Here is a 22,695-nt window from a genome sequence, read left to right as displayed (position 1 = left end):
CGAAAGGAATAAACAAACACAACCTCACACACGGAGCCTCAAGTTATTTATTGCTCAGGTTAGCTACCAGGAGGACTCCAGTTCACAACTACAGGGAGGGTTTCACAGCGTTATCAGCTCCTCGCGCAAGCCTCACACTGGAGCATCAATGTTGAGGAAGCCGCATGATGCAGGGTCCTTTTCTGATGGCACAGGCGTTTAGAACGTGCTGAAAGAGAATTTAGGGAATTTCTTCCAGTTCTTGAAACCAGCTATTCTCAAAGGAGCAAGAACTGTCACAAATGCATCTCCTTCCCTTCCTACAACTACCCGACCAAAGGCCAGGAGCTGCTGCTCCTGAAAGGGATGGGAAGTTCTGCTAAGCACATGCCTTCTACCCCATAGCAGACCTCTGAATCATGTCTCTCTAAAATAAAAACTCCCTGATTAATTCTTTAGGGGTGAATACTCCTGTTAAGACAGTTTCATGTTTCAGCTCTGAAATACAGCACTGCACCCCTTCAGCTCTCTTTCTAAAAGCACAAGACTGATGAACAAAACACTTTTATGCTCAAAAGAAAACCTTTGTAGCACTCCTCTGGGAATAAGTACCCCAGTACAGCTTTGCTGTCTGCAGCCAGGAGACATTTATGCTGCTAAGTAGTTACAGAATACTCCTCTGGAGCCTCCAGACATCAAATTCCAGACTTGATTTTAACAAAAAACTCTATTTTTGGAACTCGAAATTGTTCCATTCTATCTTTACACCGCCTCTGAAGGCAGAATACGTGCTCAGTTTCACCTTCCTGCTTTTGAACAATTCTGGGGTGGCATCATGGTCTATCCCACATGAACTCACTGCCAGCCTTTTGAAGATCTGCTTTGAGGCAGCTGGGGGTTCTGATCTGATCACAGCATTGGCTTTAGTTTGCGTGTTGAGCAGACATTCTCCCTACATGTTTCCCTCAAGTGTCATAGTTTGCAGTTTGTTTGTTGGCTTCATTTAGATCAGGCCTTTTCATTTACATGGAAGATATTTTCATGTAACAAGAAAATTTCCTTTTGCTTTGATAAACTGGATAGGCTTCTGTTCCATGTACACAGAAATGCATGGTTAATATTGCAGCAAATATACTTTTCCTCTGATTCGTACACTAATTTCTAATGGCACTATGTTAATAGTCTTTTCAAGCTAAAAGCCACCACTTTACACAAAATGAAATGAGCCATCCTTGGTTTTCTAAAAGCACAACAATGTTAGCAATGAGGTCTGATTCTCCTGAGACCCCACCTGGAGTATTGTGTACAGTTCTGGTGTCCTCAGCATAAAAAGGACATGGAACTGTTGGAACAAGTCCAAAGGAAGGCCACGAGAATGATCAGGGGACTGGAGCACCTCTCGTATGAAGACAGGCTGAGAAAGTTGGGGCTGTTCAGCCTGGAGAAGAGAAGGCTGCGTGGAGACCTCATAGCAGCCTTCCAGTATCTGAAGGGGGCCTATAGGGATGCTGGGGACGGACTCTTCATCAGGGACTGTAGTGATAGGACAAGGGGTAATGGGTTAAAACTTAAACAGGGGAAATTCAGGGTAGATATGGGGAAGATAATTCTTCACTGTAAGGTTGGTGAGGCACTGAAACAGGCTGTCCAAGGAATCTGTGTCTGCCCCATCCCTGGCGGTGTTCAAGGCCAGGTTGGACAGGGCTTTGAGAAACCTGGTCTAGTGTGAGGTATCCCTGCCATGGCAGGGGGTTGGAACTGGATGATCTTGAGGTCCTTTCCAACCCAAATCATTCTGTGATTCTGTGTCGTCCACCCCTAGCCCAAAAGCCCTAGCTTTTTTGGTTTTGCAGGCAATTTGCTGAAGGTTTTGCCCTAGTGTGCAAGAAAGAGGCAAGCTTACCAGTCTGATCCCTCTGGAGGAAGCTCTCCAGATGTCCATGGGACTTGATCACAGAGGAGAAAGCTTCCAGGCGCCTCTGAATGTTCACAGTGGCTGTTTTGACAATGTCAGCAGCAGATCCCTGAACAGTTGTGTTCACAGCCTGTCGCTCTGCCTAAACAGAGAGAGTTGTTCTCAAAAGTCACCCTCAAAAAGAAATCAAATCCCACATGCCACTTGGACATCATTAAAACTAATGAACACATGGCCAAATACAGGCACAGGAAACCCTCCAGACAAAGTTTGTTTCATTTGCCTAATAGAAAGAGATGTTACAGACTAGCTTCAGACAGAAGATTTCTCCAGGTGACTGAGAGAAGTAGGATTCCCACTAATTTAAAATGAATTAATAGCAAGGGTAATAACCTGCAAGAGTCACAAGCTACAAGTTGGAGAAGTATATACCCATGGCAATAGTTTCATCAGGAGCAGAAAAACCTCACAGTTCATCCAAGTACCATTCTGCCTATCTTCAAAACCATCAGAAACCAAAGGTAAGAAGCTGGACTTCATGAACATTATAGTAACTTGGCCTGATGCACTGAATCCTGACTGCCAGCACATTACAGCTGTGCAAAACCACACCAGACCACACTGTGACACAGTGGCATTTCCTCCTACACAAGTAAACTGTCAGATAAGAAAACTATATTCAGAGGTTCCTCTCTCTTTGATTAGAGCCCAAATGCATGCGAAAAGTTACAAGGAAGCTGAAATGAAAGTGAAGATAATTCATTAACTGGTCTTCAATAGGATTTTAAAGAATAAATCAAAGTTGAACAGAAGGGGCATCTACAAAGCTTCATGCTAAAGTATCCTTCAGATTAAACAGTCACATTATCTCAAAGGTCTTCTGAAAGTCTCCTTGCTTCCCTTTCAACCACTTGGAGTACAACAAACTCCCCCTTCCACTCAAGTCTTCAATTCCACACAACCTAATCCAGCTTCCTACTGAGAAGTATAATGCTTCCTCCCCACAGAAATGTGCCATCATTACCCCAGTGTGTCAATTCACACTTACTGAAGTAGAGTTAGACAAGTGTGTCCAAAATGACCTGGAAAAAACTAATGCCAATGCAAAGGTGTATATTAAGTAATTATTTCTCTAACAAGCTTGAGTTTTCTTTGAGGGGAAATAAGGAACAAATACCAAAAAAAATAGAACTTAAATGCCCTTTCTTGTTCAGGTGCTGACAGCACATAATATTCAAAGCCTGATGAGTGGGAGCAGCTCAGTGCTCCCACTGAAGAGCACTACCTGAAGAGTTAAAGCACATCACTGCGTGGAGGCTTCTTAAAATCATGTCCACTTATTCCACTAAATTACTCACTCCAGTTCTAACGTGGGAGTTTTGAAGTGAGGTTAGCACACGATGACAGCTGTACACCCAGTCATAGCAGACTTGCGTCAAGCAGACCATGACAAAAGCTCTGTTATTCAAAGTACAACCAAGGAAACAATGAACTAAGTGGAAAGTGGAAGGTCATGACCCAGATGGCTCACAGAGCCTGTAAAACCACAGTTAGAAGTGCAAAGAGATCCAAAACTTTAAAAAGGTAATAAATAACTAGAACCTCTACTGCACTCAACATACATGAGCTTTACTGTAGGGATTCGGATCTTTGATAGCTGGCAGGTATCTCCGTCTTCCCAGGATGGTCTGCACAAATCCATCTCTTCTGCAGTTCCTCACTGTCTCTCTCAAGAACTTCTGAATCCCTGTGAAAGGAAAGAGAAAGTTTTCCCTAACACAGCTGATGTTCCTTGTGGACATCTCACTGGGGTCACTGAAAGCAGTCTGGGACACTCAAACAGCACCAAGGTAATTCTTTGCATTTCCTAGACCATGTCAATGGACAAGGGCCCACAATCACTCATTCAGCCTATCCGCAGCTCTGCTGGGAAAGCTAAGTAAGACTTTTGAGGTAGAAGAGAGTGTGTAGTGTCAGGATATCTGGCTGTGCACAAGGACACAGGAAGTCCATGCTGCACAGTGCCCAGGCGCAGAGTAATACGTGCCTTACTGATAATTGAGAGGTCAGGACCTGGACCAGCACTAGAAAGACAAGTAGTAGGAAGGGGGTAAGCTGAAAGCAGAAGTGAAAGTCCTTGATGCCTCAGGCTGCCTGACTTCAGGCTGTGTCACTTCAGATTCTAGGATGAAAGAAACTCATCCACCTGCACTTTGCAAGGGAAGGAGTGAATCCACCAAGAGCATTAAAAAGAAACTTATGTGAAAGAAAGACGAGATAGGAAGAGTCCTTTTCACTGCAAGTTCAGGTAACAACTGCGCTGAAGTGCAAAAAGTTAACTTTAGGCAATTTCTTTCCAAGGTTTACAGAACATAAAATGTAACAGGAGCTATTCAAGGCCAAGACTATGTCATGGTCAGCATGAGCATTAGTCAGTTCATTAGGTATAAAATTCAGTGTGTCAGCCTAGCAATACACAGAAGTGAAAATTGGTAAGAAGTGAAGTTAAAATACAAGATAGGTTGCAGTTTGTGTGTGTGTACATGTACAGAGAGGAAAGAAGCAGGAAGTCATTTCTAATTGTCAGGAAGGCCAGACTACCCAGAAATTACTGGGGACTAAGCAGATTCTTAATAGGACACCATTTCTCAGCACCCACCTCCTAAAGAAATAAAGCAAAAGACAAGAGGAGTAGAGAGAAATGGTCATCTTTAGAAAGAAGTGTGGTCTAAAGCTGTAGTGCATTTCTTTTGAAGCTATGTGTTTTAGTAAGGAAAAGGGTTTCTTATTCAGAAAGTTGAGAGCTTTAAAAGGAATCCCCAGAGCTTATTAATGAATTAAAAAAATCCCAACAAAATAATGAATGTAAGGAAGGAGAAAGGGACAAGGTCCTAAAGACGATTAAAACCAGAGTTTAGAGTAAAACACTACAGAGTAATAAACTCTGTGTTCATGCACTAGACTTTGTCAAAAGAGACAGGAATAGTAGAGGGCTGAGACAAATTTAGGATTTGAAGAGACATGGAAAGAAGGGATTAAAAACAACCAGCACCATCACCACACAGCGCCTAACCAGCCATATCCAAACCTGTGTATCTCGACTTGAAGGATTCAATGTAACTGGCAGCTTCATTTTCATCAATCCCCATCTGCTCGCCTAAAGATTTTGCTCCTATTCCATAGATGATTCCGTAGCAAATCTGCCAGAGGACGGTGTGAAGAACCATAACCATATGGTGAGTCATGCAGAGAAAGCAAAACCAAATCAAAATGCGATTCAATGGAGGACAAGCGATTGGGAACAAGGGCAAGCCTTCAAGAAGAGACACTACCTCTGAGTAAAAGCCATTCACACTGTTTTTTTCCACCTTCATTCCCCAAAACCCAGACAGTTTCAGTTGAAACATACCGAGAGTGGGGGGACATACAAAGCAACTACTGACCAGTCAGGGCTGAACTCAAAATGAAAGCCATCCTATAGTTAGTTCCTGATGTTTTGAACACTGAACCTTCCTGGTAAGAAAGCTCCTGTTGATTTTTATTCCTAAAATGTACCTGTTTTGCTTGTTGCCTGGTCCTGTCTCCAACAGCTTCAGGATCAATCATTTTCCATTCTGCTGCAATACTCTTAAAGACATCGGTACCACTGTTCAAGGCTTGAATGAGTCGACAGTCGCAAGACAAATGAGCAAGGATCCTCAGTTCAAGCTGAGAGTAATCAGCAGCCAAGATTAAGCCACCTGAAGGCAAGAAGTTAGCAGAAATCATTATTACATCAATTACTCCAACACCATTCCAACCAACATACCAGCAAGAAAGACTGAAGTTATCCTTGCACCTTCTGCTCTGAAAGCTTTCCGCAGCCATTTCTATCAAAGTTTTGCTTGTTTTCCCGATGCCCAGGTATGCCTGCTTTCAATCTAGCCCCTCCATCTAGAACCCATCAAAACCACACAGACAAGTATCCACCAAGGTGTTTGTGTAAAAGTGTAGCACCTCACAGGAATGACTGGCACAGGGATCAGACCAGCAGACTTGTGCTGAGCCAGGGCAGGCAACGTGAGAACTGACATTTGGACAGGAAGGACACAGGTTGTGTATTAAGACCTATCTCAGCTCTCACTTTAAACCCAGGTATTCTTAAAGAGGAAATCAAGGTGTGAACTTCTGAATACCTTCCCCAACTGAAACTCTATCCTTTACAGTCTTGTGAAGAATGTTGAGGGCATGCTAACTACTGCATTAGTTTTCCAAGCAGGCTGTTCAGTTAGATATACGCTGTCATCAATTCTTAACTCTTCATTAGGTCTAGGATATTTCATTACAATTACAGAGCAGAATCTGGGCAGTACCTGGGAAGGGAACAAAAGCATGCCTCATGCTAACAGAAAATGGTATTCCTCTTTCTTTGGATCTGTCTTCAGCTTGAACCTTCAGGCCATTAGGCGCAATACTGGAACGCTTTCTGTATCTGTGGAGACAAAGAATGACTTCTTCACCAATTTCTAAAACACGTAAAGATGCATAATCATTTTTGCTACAAAGAATCAGTGAAAACAAGTGAGACAGTAGCTTCTATTCCACTCTTGTGGACAATCCCTACCTATATATGACCATGGCAGAACTTGATAGAGGCCGCATGCACACCTGAAGAGATTTACTGACTCTGAACAGATCTAGGGATAAATCTTTCTTGCACTATCAAGGCTTGTTCAGAAATTTGATACTTCTATTCAAAACAGATAAGATTAAAGCCTCCAGAACTTCAATGAGTGCCTAATCCTAAACAAGTTCCAAGTCTTCTCTCAACATCATTCTCACACACAGAATGCCTACATCAGCCCATACCTAGCAGAGACAGAAAGATTCCTCCTTGACATTGAGCTCATAACTGTTCACACACATGTACAAATACACACCAGTAAGCCTGTAAAAGCAGAGCAGAAGTTGCAGAAGATATGCTCACCAAACTCTGAACATTTCCTCTCTACAGACCGAGCAAAAAATTGCCCCAAAGCAACTTGATTTTCTTTAGCAGGAGGGAAAAAAAAGGTATCTCTGAGAACAAGACTGGTTTCAGCAAAGCAAAGTAAAAGGCATCATGCCTTCCCTTGTGCACGCCCTTTTCTTCTTGTACCTTGTCGTTCCAGGGATTCCCCATACACTGGGGATCAAGTTAATGAAAAGTAGCACAAAGATCAGAGAAATAAATTAGCAAAAGAAATACAGGTGAGGGAATGCTCCATCCCTGGCGGTGTTCAAGGCCAGGTTGGACAGAGCCTTGGGTGATATGGTTTAGTGTGAGGTGTCCCTGCCCATGGCACAGGGGTTGGAACTGGATGATCTTAAGGTCCTTCCCAATCCAAACTATTCTATGACAACATGTGGGAACTGTAGAGAACCACAGTGTCCAGCACAGGCTCCCAATTTAGTTGAATGAATAAGGGCCTTATACCATGATTTAATTTAACTACACTCCTTTGGTCAGAAGCTGCTTACAAAGAAGAAGGAGTAATAATGGTAAGTCATTTCTGTGCCTTTACGACTGCCCATTTTCCTAACACTGTGGTTGCTTAATTAAGAATGTAGTCTCAAGAGTCAGTCTGAGAAACAGACCTCTCTCAACATTCAGCAAGCACACCATGCTTTTGATGGTCTGCTGCTCTTCAGAATCCAGCTCGCTCCCCAGCCATCCTGCAAGGCTGCTGCAAGCCTTAGCACTGCTAGAGAGATTACTCAGAGTAACATTTCTGCCACCATGGCTAGGCCTAGCTCTTCTGAAGAGAGATGGACAAGGTCCTGCTACTCCTGAGCTCTCTTCCAATGATCTACTCAAGGCATGGGGATGTTAAACACGTAGTGGTAGGAAAAGAAAGACGAGCCAAAAGCTTTTCACGTTTCTCCTATCTTGCTATGGGAAAAACAATGGGAAGTCACTCAGGTGAGACGTGGGACAAGAACTTGAACAGAAAGAGAAACTGAAAGGACAGAAAAACACTACCAAGTCTGAAGCCCCAAAGCTCACAATCTAGCTGCTAAAAGATCCACCTTGATATTTCATCAGAAATTCTTTCCACACAACTGATTAGGCACTGGTATGTAATGCTGTCAAACCAGGCTGTTTGGTTAACAGACACCAGATTTAGGTATCTCTTTCTGCTAACCTGGTAGCTTTTGCAGGATCATTAATACAAATCCAATTATTAACAAAGAATGAAAAATAGATTTACCAATGCTCCCTTACACAGGGGGCTGCACAACATAAAAGAGAAACATTTTCTTCTGCTTCTTTCACAATATCCTATCCTCTTTCAGATTAGCTTTTAAGAAAGTCAAAACAGACCCTAACGTCAGTTTAGTTCCTTTTCAGACTCAGGTTTCCATCCAACTATTGGAAGCATAATGCTAATCTCACTGTAGGATTTCATGAAGGATCTCAAAAAGCAAGTGGCTGCATGGTGCCACGTGCTGTTAGCATTATTAGGTATTTCATGTATTACTGACTTTTAGGTATTTATTCCTCTGAACCTGTAAGAGAAACACTGAGGAACAAGTCACACTGACATGACAGCAGCCACAGGTGAAATCACAAAAGAGGAATTTGACAATCACAGTAAGATCAGAAGAGCAGGCAGCAGCTTCACCAAGATCATCCTACCTGGCCCCAGAAACAGCACAAGAATTAACGTTTCCATGGGTTCGGGAAGGCGGGCTTTCTTCAACCACTGTTGGCATCTCAATCTCAAAATCTCTTGGCACGTTCTGGATATTTGGCTCTGTGAAGGTTATTCGACCTGAGAAGGAAGACGAGGTAGAACTAAGTAAGGGTCCGAAAGGAATCTCTCTAACTTAACACAGCTGAACACACATCTGCATCTCCAAAAACCAAGGGGCAGGACGGCAGGACAGGACATGACCGCTGAGAAAACTGAAGGCAAAATAATGTGGATTGAATGGGCTTGAGATGGTTCCCCTGCAGCATTTCTGTAGCACTGATAAGAAACTCCCAAATCCAGAAGATCTTCTGGGGTCAGAGATTTACATGCTGATGTATGCAAGAAATTAATAATACTGCTCAGTGAACACAAAAGGTATTTTAACACACCTACGCTTTCAAATTCACATCAAATATGTATTTCAGTATTTTCATTTGGTTTAAGTAGAGCAGGCTTGATTTTCCATCTTTTCCCATTGGAAAGCTGCCCCCCACCCAAGAAAAAAGAAAAATCATTAAGAAGTAAGGATTATGCACACTTTTCTTTACCTGTAGCTGTGTGAGTCTGTGACACTGGATATATCCTTTCCATTCCTAATGCAGAATTCAATCGCTTTTCCCTCTGCAGTGGGAACACCACTTTAGTAATGGCATTGTTGATCCTCCTCCATTCCAGTATCAGCCCTGGCAATGGGTGAAGCTTCTTTAATTTCTCCAGAACATCCTTGTGGGGAGAAAAGGGCACAACTATAATCAACTGCCTTTAAAGCTTGGTGACTCCTTCACCTACAGTGAGCTTCGTGTGTCACTACCTTAAAATGAGATGGATATCCCCTGCATTTATGCCACCTACACCTGGGCAATAAAGCACCATGAGGCACAGCTGCAGGCTGATTACACGGTCACTTCCCTTCAGACTTTTGCATCCTCATCACCACTTTGAGTCTGCACCAACCAATAAATCATGTGAAATGATCAAATAAAGCATCACTTGCCATAGGTCCCCTACATTGTCTCCTCTTCTCCAGCGTTAATGCTTCTCCTCCAACTTCTTCTGTATTTTTCTCCCTGCTCTCTCCTATCCGTACACCAGGAACATATAAAATGAAGCCCTTGACCATGCTCCTTGAAAGACAAAGCTGATCACTAGCAATGAAATCCTTTCAGTTCGATCAGAATATGAAGAGACTAACAAGAACTTCAAAAGGCAGAGGCATACAAACAACTTAAAATCATGTTTTTTTTGTATGCAGCAGGCAGCTCACCCCTCTGTATCACGAAAGAAAGAAATCCTCACTTTGTTTCCTGCTGTCTGCTCTGCCACCACCACTGCACTCACTTCATCACTGCCACTTGAGCTTCAGAAATCAATACTTGTCTTCCAAGCACTGACTACACTGAACAAGGGGAAACTAAGAAAACAACAGAGATTAATGAGTCCTGAAAACAGGGAGCACATATATCTGCTAATATCACTTGTCTGGCAAGAGAACTCATTAGCTTGCAGCAATTGGTATTAATGCAACTCCACAATATTTATCAACTAGCAAGTATGTCAAGAGCCTTCACATACATATACAAGCTTTTGACATACTAAATTTGTTAAGCCATCAGATCAGCCATCTCTAAAGCACAAGATACAGATATGGTTGTACCAGGCAGTGAAAATACTGGATTTATCACCATGGTATTTAAGTATCTTTCAAGCTGATGTTGAAAAATTCCTCTACTATTGGTTTTACAAAATTATTGTGCTATTTTGGTCTCACATGTGGTTTGGGAAATCAAATTCTGCCCGATTCATTCTTATTGAGGCCTGCTATTTACAGTCATGTCCTCACTACACTAAGGCTTTAGGAGAGTAGGAAGAGCTAATGGCTGCTGACAGAGAAGGTAGAATCCGGTTTGAATTTCCAGTGGTAACTGGAGAAGCAAAAGGCAAGTAAAATTTACTTTCATTTAAGTCAGCATACCCAACTCTGATGGATCCAAGCAGCAAATGTGTGAAGCAAGAGGGAGTTATTTGTACAGACCAGAACCCGGCTTTACTGTACCTTGGTTGTACTGAACTGCTTGCTTAACCTAAGCCTGTTTCCCTTTGCAGTTGTCCTTCTGGTGTAACCCAGAGTTTTCTTGTTCCCTTGAACCTTCACATCTCCATTCTGCGGCAACTTCAGCTCCAGGAACAGAACCTGGAAAATGTCAGCATTTCCTTTCAGTTTCTGCATGCAACACGCAGGAGAACACAAAAAACAACCAAGCATTGAAACGACAAACACTTGTTCCAACCACAGGACAGGATGAACTCTGCAGGTAATTCAAAAACTAATGAAGGATCTCTGCCTTCACCACCATTCCTTCTCATTTTAATTAACCACAAAATGGAATCGAAAACTCTCATTTTCTGAACACTTTGAGGTATGTTTTCAGAAAAGGTAATTACCTCCATCCAAGAAGTAAGGTTAGTGCTGACAGGCAGCTGTTATCAAATGTGATGGTAAGATGACTGAAAGTGGGAAGAACATTGGTGAAAAAAAGAAGTGTTAGCAGGGAGCAGGATTCAGAGCCACAGGAATGGCACAGGAGGAGGTGGGCATAAATATAGAATAGCCGGAATATTAATTTTCCTAAAACACTGCCAAGAACTGGAAAATGAAGGATCTGCTCACTTAGTGACAGACAGAACATGGGTCTTCATTTTGCATTTATGTAGCATTACACACTATTTAGCAGCTATTGTGTTGCATTTCACAGCTGGCAGAAAGGAACAGAAGCGGCAGAAAGCTTTTATCTTCCTCATTTATAGAGCACAAAATTTGTCCTGACACAAAATTAGAAGGGTAAAGCTCTACTAACCTACACAAGATACTTTACATGATTCCACATGGGAAACAAGCTTCTGTAGCTCAGAGAACAGCACATCTGAGAAAACTTTCCTTCCCCTTCCCCATGAGGAGGAGTGAAATTGGAGCCAAGCGTTATCTCAGGAGTTCCAACTCACACTCCTGTCACCGAGCAAAACTGCATTTGCAAAAAGGGAGAATTATTTCCATAGAACTTCTTTTACTGGTGGCTGCTTGCACATTTTGACCACTTCGATATGAAGTATAGTCCCTCAGCAAGCAATTAGTATACAGGAAAGAAAGAAATGGGGGGGAAAGCATGCACAGCAATTAGAATCTATTCCTCTGGTTCCATGTAACAAACATGAATAAGCATATAGTAAAGTCCTTCAGGAATAAATGCCTTGCTAATTTACACAGAAAACTCTCAGGCTTTAAAAGAAATCAGTTCTATACCAGTTCTTATAATCAAACAGTACTTGATTCAGTTAAAGCAGTCTTTCCTCCTCTTTCATGCTTGTGTAGGGACCAGGGTAATATGCAGCTTATGCAGTACCATTCTTAGACTCGAACTACACAACATCACATCTCATGTGGAGAGCACTGGTATTGCAAAAAGCTTCTCTAGTCCCGCACCATTCACCAAAAATATTCCAAAAGGCATTTAACTGTCAGATCATCTCCTGCACCATGAGAAGCCAAGGTCCTCTCAAACATGCTGATTTCCCCTTGGTTTTTATTCCCAACATGCTTACTTCCACATCAGAATGACCAGTAACAAGCAGGAGACACAGAGCATCTTGCAAGCTCATCATGAGCGTACAGACAAATCAGCTCTGAGCAGCATTCAGTTTGTGTTTTGTCTTTTCCCCATATGCAGTCTCCTCAAAAAAGGCTTTTTTCCTGACCCTTGGGGGCAAAAGTTCTCCCTCTCCTGCCCTCGCCCCTACGTACCTCTGCAATGTCATCAGGGCTGGTCAAGGAGAAGCTGTGGCCTGCCAGCTGATACGCCTTGGTTTCAAGCTCACTCAGTTTAGCTTGCATGACTTGTTTCTGGCTTTCATATGCCGTTGTGCTAAAGCCGATGCCATTCAGCTCCAGCAGAGCCAAGCAGTAATGGGAGGGCATCTCCACTTTAGAAAATACATCTGTAGTAAGTAAAAATGCCAAGAAAAGCTTTTATAACCACAAAACCAGATCAACTGCAGGTAACAGATTCAGTAAAAAAAACCAGGACTGGGGAATCCTCGGGTTTTTAAATCCTGAATGTCCTGACACACTGAAATCTTTCAATATAGATTTAAATACTTTTGTTTCTGAAATATTTCATAGTAAGAAATATTTCGTAAGTATTCCAGAACTTTTTAGCACAAAAATATTCATGGGAATAACTTTTTTTTTCTTTTTTCCTAAGAAATACACATCTCTTTGTACTATCAACATCTTATAAACCATAGGCATGCTTAACCTAAAGCTTTCCAAGTTGATGCACCTCAGAGCAGCTTCCAGGATCTGAAGGGGGCCTACAAGGAACCTGGAGAGAGACTCTTCATCAGGGACTGCAGGGATAGGACAAGGGGTGACGGGTTCAAACTGGAACAGGGGAAGCTCAGGTTGGATATAAGGAAGAAGTTCTTTACTGTGAGGGTGGTGAGGCACTGGCACAGGTTGCCCAAAGAAGTGGTAAATCCCTGGCAATGCTCAAGACCAGGCTGGATGGAGCCTTAGGTGACATGGTCTAGTGTGTGGCATCCCTGCCCATGGCAAGGGGGTTGGAACTGCATGATCTTAAGGTCCTTTCCAACCCTGACTATTCTATGATCTATGATTCATTCCACCACCCACATCTTCTAAAAATGTTCTAAGGTTTATTTGTCATCATCAGAAATGATGTGGTAAACTTGAAAGGTTTCAGTAAGACTGGACCCTCATCTTAGGCTTTGGATATAAGTTAGGGGAAACGATCATAAAGCCCACCAGTAGTTAGGTGCTTTGGGGAGTTCTTTTTTTCTTGCTTTTAAACAGAGACAAGCACTCAGCAATCTTAGTGTAAACACACTGAATCGTTCACTATGGGAATCAAAAGTTCCATGGATGCAACACCTACATGGCAAACAATGCTATGTGGGCAGGCAAGAGGCAAGAAACTCCTTCAGAAAACATCTGAGGATTTTAGGAATTGTTTGTGACAAGGAAATGCAAAAAGTTTGGAAAATCTTCATAAGAAACCGTAGACAGATCCACAAGTCCCCTCAGAATGGCCAGAGGACTCACCTGGGACATAGAGATCAGCTTGATTCAGAGACGTAAAGTAAGACTCTGCAACTGCTTTAATCAATGGAACCAGTGGATATTTGGGATGTAAAAAATTTCTTTTAGTATAAAATTCATTTTTTTTCTTTTTTTTCTTTTCTTTTTAATTAAACAGATGTACTTCCAAAGGAAGCTCCCTCTTTTCTCTTAACAAATGAACAGTTTGCCACAGAATACACTTAGAGAAGAACTTCCAAACCTCCTCTCTTCACTGATCATTCAGCCTGTGGTAGGACAGCTACCTTTACCCTCCATCTTTGCCCCCAAGTGGAGGAGCTCTCTTTACCTGTCAGATTTTCCTTCTGTAATTCATTATGGAGCTGGTTCATGACATTGAAGCAAAGCACAGACTCTATCGCTGCTCTGTACCGCCCAGAATGATCTCCACTGGCACTAAGCCCCAGGCTCTGCACCCCTTGGCCGGTGCTCACCCCTTCCAGTAGAGGTAGCTCGCTGGGGAGAAAGTTGGTCACCATGTTGTGGAGTGTACGCTCCTTACAGCCAGAGTCAAGCAGCCAACACGCAACCTTAAGAAGGGAGACCTCCATGAGACCATTTTCCGTTTCAGTCATCACACCAATGTAACTATTTAAGTGCAGCTTAATATAAGGTCATAGTGCAGATTATTTTGTCTTCATTTGGCAGGCAGACTGGCATAACTTGTGGAAAATTTACATGATTTCAGATAAAACCTTTAAGAAGGCATAAGTCACTGAAAAGCTTCATTCCCACTCAAAGTTGAAAACCTTATCCCCTGTCAACTAAACACATCTAGAAGTGTTGTCCTGAGGCTTTTTTCACTTATTAAAACCTAACACAAAGGGGATTAAGTATGAAAATCTGAAGCAAAAACATGTTTAATCTGAAAACTGACTTTGTAAAAATCAGAACTGGCTATTGATCTAGAATATTAGCCAAGCTGAGCTCTCCTACGTTTTACACATCAGCACTAGTACCAAGAATTCTACAAGGCAAATTTTATTCATGGTAAGCCTCATACCTCCCACTGTCTTCAAAGCTGTTTCACTTACAGCTATATCTCAATTTCTTGTGTCAAAATAGTACAAACAGGTTTCTGCACTGTCTCTACCATGCAAGCAGAAGGCAAAAACCATATGTATACATATAGGGTGGCAGGAGGGATGAGTATGTATATATTCATTGCATCACTAAAATGACCAAATATGAATATGACTTAATTTAATACAAGAAACAGTGCAGGGAAAGGCACGACTTTTACTGATCTTTAAATTTACCCTAAAATAAAAATATGTCAGTATGAAAAGCTAAGTTTGTTCTTGTGTTGAACACCTTAGCTACTTACCTGCAGATTTTAATACTGACATTCTGCTATCCAGCCCAAGTGCGATACAAGCTCTAAAATCAACACTAGAAAATTAGATGCATGCAGAGCTTTTCCTAACAAGGACAAGAAGGTGCTTTTACCTATTTCTAGCGTTTCTTCAGAGCTACAAAGGGTAACCAAACCTTTTGAAATTACATGTACACTTTGTTTTGTTTCGAGGAAACAGTGGGAGCAAGGTGGTCCATACTCATAGCGGGCAAATGTTTGCTTACAAAGTCTTCTGCTGTTATAATCAATAACCTGACCAGAAGCTCTTCTGCCATTTCAGTCCCAGGCTTCTTATTGCAACAAAAGGTTATCCCTATCCACTGGTACATGGAAAAGGGTTAACTTCATCCTCCCCACACAAGCAATCAGGTGTAAAAGATGAATGTGTTAACCTGTCACTGAACCTGCCCTGTTTCTCATGTTGGCACCATGAACACAAATAGCAGAAGTCTTCTCTAAATACTGTTATAGACTTCCCACTGGAAGAAAATGTCACTAAACCTCTTGAGAGGTGTGAATATTCAAATCACAATGACAGAAGGAACATACCAGAAGGTATTCCTATCTTTCCACTTGTGTGTTTAAACCAGTAATTTTACCCAAGCTAAATTTCTTAATCCTGCAAACCTTTGGATCCTCAAAGCTTCCTTCCAAGGAGATGCCACAAGCCATCAGCAGAGTCTTGTAGTGTTCAATAAAGTTATACATCACAAGTGAGCGCTCCTGCTGGGGCTTCTTCTGCAGGTACAGCTTCAGTTGACTCAGTCTCTCTGTTACAGACAGGTTTTTGTCCAGAGGTGGTGGTGCCAAACTCATGCTGATTTCTAAGGCAGGAAATACAAGCAAAAGTCCTTTTTTTACCCACTGCGTGATAAGAAAGGCAAGAGAAAAATCTTGAATGCAATCACCTAAAGCACAAACCCTACAGTTGGACTATGAACACATAACAATAAATCTATATGGATATTACGTATTTTATCAAACCAGACAAGGCTCTGAAAACAATAGGCTGTGTCTGTACTACCAAACATGTGGCCACGTAGCACAGACTGGGTTATAAATCAGCATTCTAGTGTCGTATTTCTTCTGGAGAGCAAAAATTGGAAGAGGCTGAAAGAGAAAAGCAAGTAAGCCAAAAAGAAAACGGGAGCAAGAGAATATTTTAGCCATATGCATGCTCAGCAGTCCAGTGCTTGAGCCAATTACCTGGCCTTACATAGCAGCAGAGATGCTTCCACAACATCATGTTGAAGGGTGTTCAAAGCTTAAGACTGCTGAGTAATCTGGCTAAATTACTTCACCACACCACTGAGCTGCGCTTGGGACACTCAAAACAATTCCAAGAACCTAGCTGCTGAATGTACTTTCCTGAACTGCAGTGTCAGGTAACACAGTGCAGCCTGACCACCCACTTACCAGTCTGGTCTTCTACCTGCTGCAAAGAGATATAGTAGGCATCTTTTCCACCCCAACATACTGCCAGTCCAACTACCAGGATGTCTTCAGAGCCTTGGACAGGAAATCCGTCATCTTTAACTTGCATCCACTGAGGAGAACTTGCTAAAGAAATCATTTTAAAGTTACAATTATAAAATGGCATCCATAAATACAGAAGAGTTTGGATCCGGAATAACACGCAGTTAAGCCTAAATTTCTTATTTTCATTTTCATGTATAGGGAGAAAAATCCGTGTTTCTTTTGGGGGAAAAATATCCCAGAACCAAAACAATTTAGAATAGCAAAACCTTCTCTTAACAGAAACAACCACCCAGAGAGCATTCCTGCAAAACACTGGCCTTTCCTGGCAATCTCTTCAAGAGCTGAAACAGAAATGTATTCCCCCCTTCTACTCTGAAGGACATTTCTCACTGGTCTGTCAGGTAAGGAACGTTGTTGTTGTTATGGCAATATGACAGCAAAGAATCTAACTCTGCTTAATCTTGCCATTTTAAAGGAAGAGTGTTTTTATAACGCATCAGCAGCATATGAATGCTCCTGTGGAAAAACTGAAGCAATACTGCAAGAACCCAGAGACTGATCTGAATTTCACACATGCACATTGAACCTTGGCTAAGAGGCAATCCCACAAGCAACTCTGTGGAGACGCTGAGCAATCTGTACAGTTCACTGTTGGATATATTATTCGTTTTAAAAGACCCTAAGGTTGTTTCTGACATAGATAAAGGGACTGCACAAGCCAGACGTATTTTATACACAATGAAACGTGAAGAATGTTTAGATGCTCTCACGTACAAACAAGCTAACACTTCATTACTATAACCAAAGACCTACTAATGAAATGCTTGACCCTAATTCCCCTTCTTCTGCTAATACTCAGCTGGCAATATCCAATTAATATCAGTAATTATAATCCTTTTTTTGCAATCCCCTTCTTCTCCACTCCTGCTTTCAGCTGCAGATGCCATCCTGCTCTTCACAAAATAAGACCCTGAACATGGAACTGACCTTGCCTGAATTTGCCACCAATCGTTGACTTGGGAGACAAAAGACATTTTGTCCTTTCACATGCCACTGAGATGGAGAATCTGCTCTTCTCCTTCCATTCTGCAACAAAAGTCTGGAAAAGTTCTTTGTCGCTTGCTACATCAATGATAGTGAAACTTTCAGCACTTAGGGGAACAAGTGGAAAAACATCCTGAGAGAGCTGCAGTGAAAAGCCTTGGTCTATAATGGAATCATCTTTTATCTCATCAGTCTCAATTGAGTCTACACTTCCAAAACTGACCTGGAGTGTTTTTACCTGCTGCTCTGCATTGTCCTTGCTATTCTGCAGTGGCTGAATCAGCTGCCCTTCATGCATGCAGGTGACTTGTCTCTTCCTTGCAGATGTCCCAGGGAGAGAAAAAGAGCTCACCAGAAAAAGTTCTTTGGAGGGTGTTGGAGGAATAAGCCTGTTGTTACTATCTGGTGGAGGACAGGATGTTTTGTTGTTTCCCCTCAATGGAAGTGTTATGCAGTCTGTTCTCTGAAGACCCAAGGCTTCTCTTTCATTTTCTTTAACTTTGACAGAGGTTTCCAAATCCTGGCAAGTGGGCAAAGGCTCTGGCTGACAACAGCCAGATTCTAAACCTGGATCTTGCTCTTGATTACCAACAGGAGCAATTAAACTTCCTTTCAAACAGGAGCTTACTGAAAGCAGTTCAATGCCTGAGGCACTAGGCCATTTGTCTAATACATCCTGCAATCCTGGGCTTAGCTCAAATGAGTGGTCAGTCCACACTGCTGGATGGGTTTTCTTGTCTACAGTTTGATGGCTTCTCTGGAGCTTCTCACCTTGCTCTCCTACTAAAGCCTTTGGACAAGGGTTACTGTTAGAAATCATTGTGTTTCTTAATCCTGACTGACTGTGAAACATAGAAGGAAGATCTCCCAGGAAAGACGGGGAGTTTGCATGATCTAAAACTTCAGCTATTATATCAGAGAATGCTGCAGACACACTGGTAGGCTGCACAGGATCCTCGTGCTCTTTCTGATTGCCACTGACATCAAATTTATTCTGAAGAGGCCTTAGGTTCTGCAAAAGACCATCTGGAGGAAGCAGAGCCTCTTGCTTCTCCACAGGGTCCTTTCTGTCAGCATCCATGATGTGAGCAGCTGGAAGGTCATTGACATTACCGAAGCTATCATCAAACAGCAAGCTATCACTCATATTCAGGCTTGTTTCAGGGACAGGGTGGCATTCTACTTGCACAACGGGCTCCCTACCAAAAGGGGAGGTTGCTTCATTAAGGTCTTCAGACACACTCTCTCCTTTCACTGACTTCTGGGTCTGGAAATCTTGCAGAAAGCTGTGTAGCTGAGAGTCGGTCACTGAGAAATCACTTCCTGGAAGGAAACGTGTGGATTCTGCTTCCTTCACTATGGGCTGCAAAGTAAGGCCCCCAGACTCCAACAATTTATTACTGCAGTGCTGAGATGTGGGTTTTGTAATATTATTTGTTGTGATAAGGCTCGATAAGCCCAGTTTCCTAAGTGTTGCAGCCAGCTTTTCATCAGGAGCATTATCAGTCCGTGAAGTGCTCAGTTTCGTGGGGATTTCCTGCTGTGGTACTGCGGCCAGCTCTGAACCTTGTATTCCCTGCTGTCCTGTGATTCCAGCTGCTCCCTCTTGTTTTATTAGCATCTCAGTTTGAGTGTCCAACTGGAAGCTGTCTTCAAAGTCTCTACAGTCAGAAAACAGATGATAGGATAGACCATTATGAGCTTCACCTGCATTGCAAACACCTCTGGATTTTACTAGAGAGTCTTTAGGATGACTGTTGGCTTTCTGCAATACTCCAGCTTGTGGCAATACTTCATTGGGTTTCTCATTCCCATTTTGGCCACCATTCTGAATCTGAATATGGCAGGATTTGTCCTCACCAGGACAAAAATGCAGAGGCTTCTGTATCCAGCTGCCACAATGGACATGTCTGCTTTCAGAGCAGCTAGCAGTTACCTTATCATGGACTGTGTCTAAAGCCATCTGCTGCTTACCCATCATCATCTTAGCACATCTTGCATCTGTTTGTATTTTACTCATTTCATTCTGCTTACCATCAGTATTGTTTTTCTGTGTCCTTGCACTGCCAGGTACTACCAGACTTCGTGCAGTATTATGTTTCTCCACATTAATGTGTGGAGTACCCTGAAATGTACCAGGTGCCTGCAAACACACTCTCCCCTTAGGCACAGCTTCATTGGTGGTGGTAGGCTCCGGAAACAATTCTTTCATTTTATCTTTCCTCTCAAGGTTCATTTTCCCCATCTGTACAGAATTTGAAACTTGATTACCTCCAGACCCTGTTTCCATACATTTCTTACTATTTTGGTCTGAAAAATGATTATCTGTTGTAATGGTGGGGTGGAAAGCAGGTGCCTTTGGTATGTCTATGGTAAGTGTACTTGACTCTTCAAGAAGTGACCTCTGCAGTTTTGAAGCAGTATTTCTGTTCCTAATCCGGTTTAAATGCATGTCCGTGCTTTTTACCAATCTAGAGGCTGAAGATTTTGTTTTCAGTGCTGGCGTTTTTGCTTGTTCAGCAGGGAGTTCTGGAATTGCTCTCCCAGAATCCAGCTTGGGTTTAACCAGAGAAACTCCTCCTACATTATCATTATCTCCACACCTATTTGGCCGTTTGCTAGCGCTGCACACAATATCATCGCTGCCTTCCTCTGCTCGAGCCTGTCTTCTGCCTTGGAGTTCATTCCCAAATCTAGAGTTTTCTGTATTGCTGCTTAGTCGCCTTTTGTGTCCCTTTTTAGTAAGGGATAAGTTTCCAGTTTGAGAACTGAGGCCATTACAACGTTCAACTCTGCAGCCTTTCTTGTTTAACACCCTCGAAGACTCAGAAGACTGCTCTCCACTTGATCTATGTAGTCTGTCTTCCTGTTCTGACTCACTGCTGATCACAGAAGATGTATCAGTCTCAAGAAAAGACTCTGGGTTCCACTGCACTCCCATCAGTGCCAAATCCTGCTGGAGAAGTCCCCTGGCCTCCTCCACAATGAGGGAACCTGCCTCTCTTTCAGTTAAACCTTTCATTCCAGCCATCCAGATGCTGCGCACAGTCCGACGCTCCTCTGCTGATTCTTCATCTTCATCCACAGCCCTACGAACACTATAGGAAAGGTAACAGAGAGATGTAAACATTTATGCATAAAATAACAACACAAGGAGATGGCACTATTCTCCCCAGTCCCCTTTCATTTAGTTTCACAGCTTCCTAGCTTCACAGCAGCACTATATCCAAAATATAGCACACTTAATAGGGAATAACCAGTTATTTCCCATTAACTGGTTCAGTTTTCTGTATGTGAATTGATGCTGATTAAAGATATTACTGCCTGTATACCCCAGAAGCATTCCCAGGTTTCCGTGCCCAAGTGTATACCCCAGTTGAGTCCCACCTTCCTCCTAGGGGAAGATTCAGGGTCTGAATCTATCCTGCTTCATGCACTGTTTTCCAAAGCAAGGAAACTTCAGAAGCATGAACCAGACAAGTGTCACAGCACAGTCCAACAAGTACTTGATCAAGGAAGCCTGCCATTGCACCAACATGAAAATCACAAGAGAATCTCAAATGATATACAGTAATAAATCATCAACTCCTTTGATCATATGGTGGAGCCGCCTTTTAGAGGCAGAAAAAAAGCCTTCAGAAAGCATTAACAATTCATCCAAGACTGAACAGTGCATTGAAAAGAGGAATAAGAAGAAAATTTAGGTCTCACAAACTTATGCTGCAAATAAAAGATGCTTCTATTAATTCCAAAATAATCATGGAATGACTGTAAGCAGGCAGAAAGACCTACAAGTTATTTCTAACTAACACTTGACACCAAGTACCAAAAGGTTGCCACATTATATTACAGGTTTCATCCTGTAATCCTTCACCTCATAAACTCCTTTACTTGACTTGTGGACTTTGTGATTCTCACCTTTTAAATGGTACTGAATTCTTCAGAGCAGTTGCCACCTCATCAGGGCTGGCTTTAGCAAGATCAGCCACTGTGACAAAGCCAGCGTTGTAAAGCATCCTCGCACGCTGTGCATTCAGCAGAGACACTCGTACCAGGTCACAAAGCTCCCTGTGAACCCCAAAAGTGAGGCGGCTCTGGAACTGAGAGAGCAACAGCTCCATGTTGTGCCAGCCCAGTCGATTACAGAAAACAGTCACCATTCCTGGAACACAGAATTACAGCAATGCCTTAACTCCAGCACCAGTTCTACCAAGCTGAATCCATTTTTCCCCCTCATCTGACCTGCATTCACTTTACATTTCTGACCTTCCCATCACTTACAGAAACTAATTCATGTTCATTGTACCTATGACTAGGAGCTGGTCTTGTAGATCTTAATATCATAGCAGCCTTCCAGTATCTGAAGGGGGGCTATAGGGATGCTGGGGATGGGCTATTCGTTAGGGACTGTAGTGATAGGACAAGGGGTAACGGGTTCAAACTTAAACAGGGGAAGATTAGATTGGATATAAGGAAGAAGTTCTTTACTGTTAGGGTGGTGAGGCACTGGAATGGGCTGCCCAGGGACATTGTGAATGCTCCATCCCTGGCAGTGTTCAAAGCCAGGTTGGACAGAGCCTTGGGTGGCATGGTTTAGAGGGAGGTGTCCCTGCCTATGGCAGGGGGTTGGAACTAGATGATCTTAAGGTCCTTTCCAACCCTAACTATTCTATGATTCTAATCTAGAATTACTAGTTTATCAGTGAGGCATAGATTCTGAATGACACTGCTTTTTCAAAGATGCTGATCTTGAAAGTGTGAAGCACATGCATATCCTGTAACAGGAGTCCGAGGAACCACATGTTGAAGAAGACAGAAAAAGCAGTGATGAGAGGCACTGAAAGCAGCCACAGATCTTTGAGGAAAGCCAGCACTGATGTCCATAAGAGCAGAACTTGGCCTGTAGATCTTGGCCTTCAGTTACTGAGAGCATCACAGGAGGTAGCAAAGTCTGTGATAAAGGTTATGACTGCAGTTCCCAGCAGATGGAAGGTGTTAAAGAGCAGAGCAAAGATAGTTTCTTGCTCACACATTGCATCTTCAGAATATGAAG

The 22,695-nt window shown here is 42.5% G+C and overlaps 1 protein-coding gene across 6 annotated transcripts in view; it reads right to left on the bottom strand.

Moving 5' to 3' along the window:
- Nucleotides 1–22,695, bottom strand: part of POLQ (DNA polymerase theta) — a 55,927-nt gene that overhangs the window by 5,857 nt on the left and 27,375 nt on the right. For 3 of the 6 annotated variants that reach the window (XM_061365401.1, XM_061365402.1, XM_061365404.1), the window contains 14 exons: nt 21,561–21,804; nt 17,586–20,740; nt 16,536–16,679; nt 15,747–15,943; nt 14,052–14,292; nt 12,407–12,600; nt 10,664–10,801; nt 9,159–9,333; nt 8,553–8,688; nt 6,247–6,365; nt 5,450–5,634; nt 4,983–5,094; nt 3,517–3,641; nt 1,883–2,036 (listed from right to left, as the gene is read on the bottom strand). In XM_061365401.1, the coding sequence (XP_061221385.1) occupies nt 1,883–2,036; nt 3,517–3,641; nt 4,983–5,094; nt 5,450–5,634; nt 6,247–6,365; nt 8,553–8,688; nt 9,159–9,333; nt 10,664–10,801; nt 12,407–12,600; nt 14,052–14,292; nt 15,747–15,943; nt 16,536–16,679; nt 17,586–20,740; nt 21,561–21,804 (5,319 nt within the window). Of the gene's footprint in view, nt 1–1,882; nt 2,037–3,516; nt 3,642–4,982; nt 5,095–5,449; nt 5,635–6,246; nt 6,366–8,552; nt 8,689–9,158; nt 9,334–9,454; nt 9,735–10,663; nt 10,802–11,465; nt 11,631–12,406; nt 12,601–14,051; nt 14,293–15,746; nt 15,944–16,535; nt 16,680–17,585; nt 20,741–21,560; nt 21,805–22,695 lie in introns of those variants that run through there. The other 3 variants (XM_061365405.1, XM_061365406.1, XR_009727250.1) reach the window with 3 other exon arrangements.

The sequence above is a fragment of the Neopsephotus bourkii genome, unplaced genomic scaffold (assembly GCF_033783945.1).
Source record: "Neopsephotus bourkii isolate Nb327-2 ecotype Australia unplaced genomic scaffold, CSIRO-AGI_Nbou_v1 NB_1287, whole genome shotgun sequence".
Taxonomy (NCBI): domain Eukaryota; kingdom Metazoa; phylum Chordata; class Aves; order Psittaciformes; family Psittacidae; genus Neopsephotus; species Neopsephotus bourkii.
The sequence above is the reverse complement of the archived record's forward strand: the minus strand, read 5'-3'. Positions and strand labels throughout refer to the sequence as shown.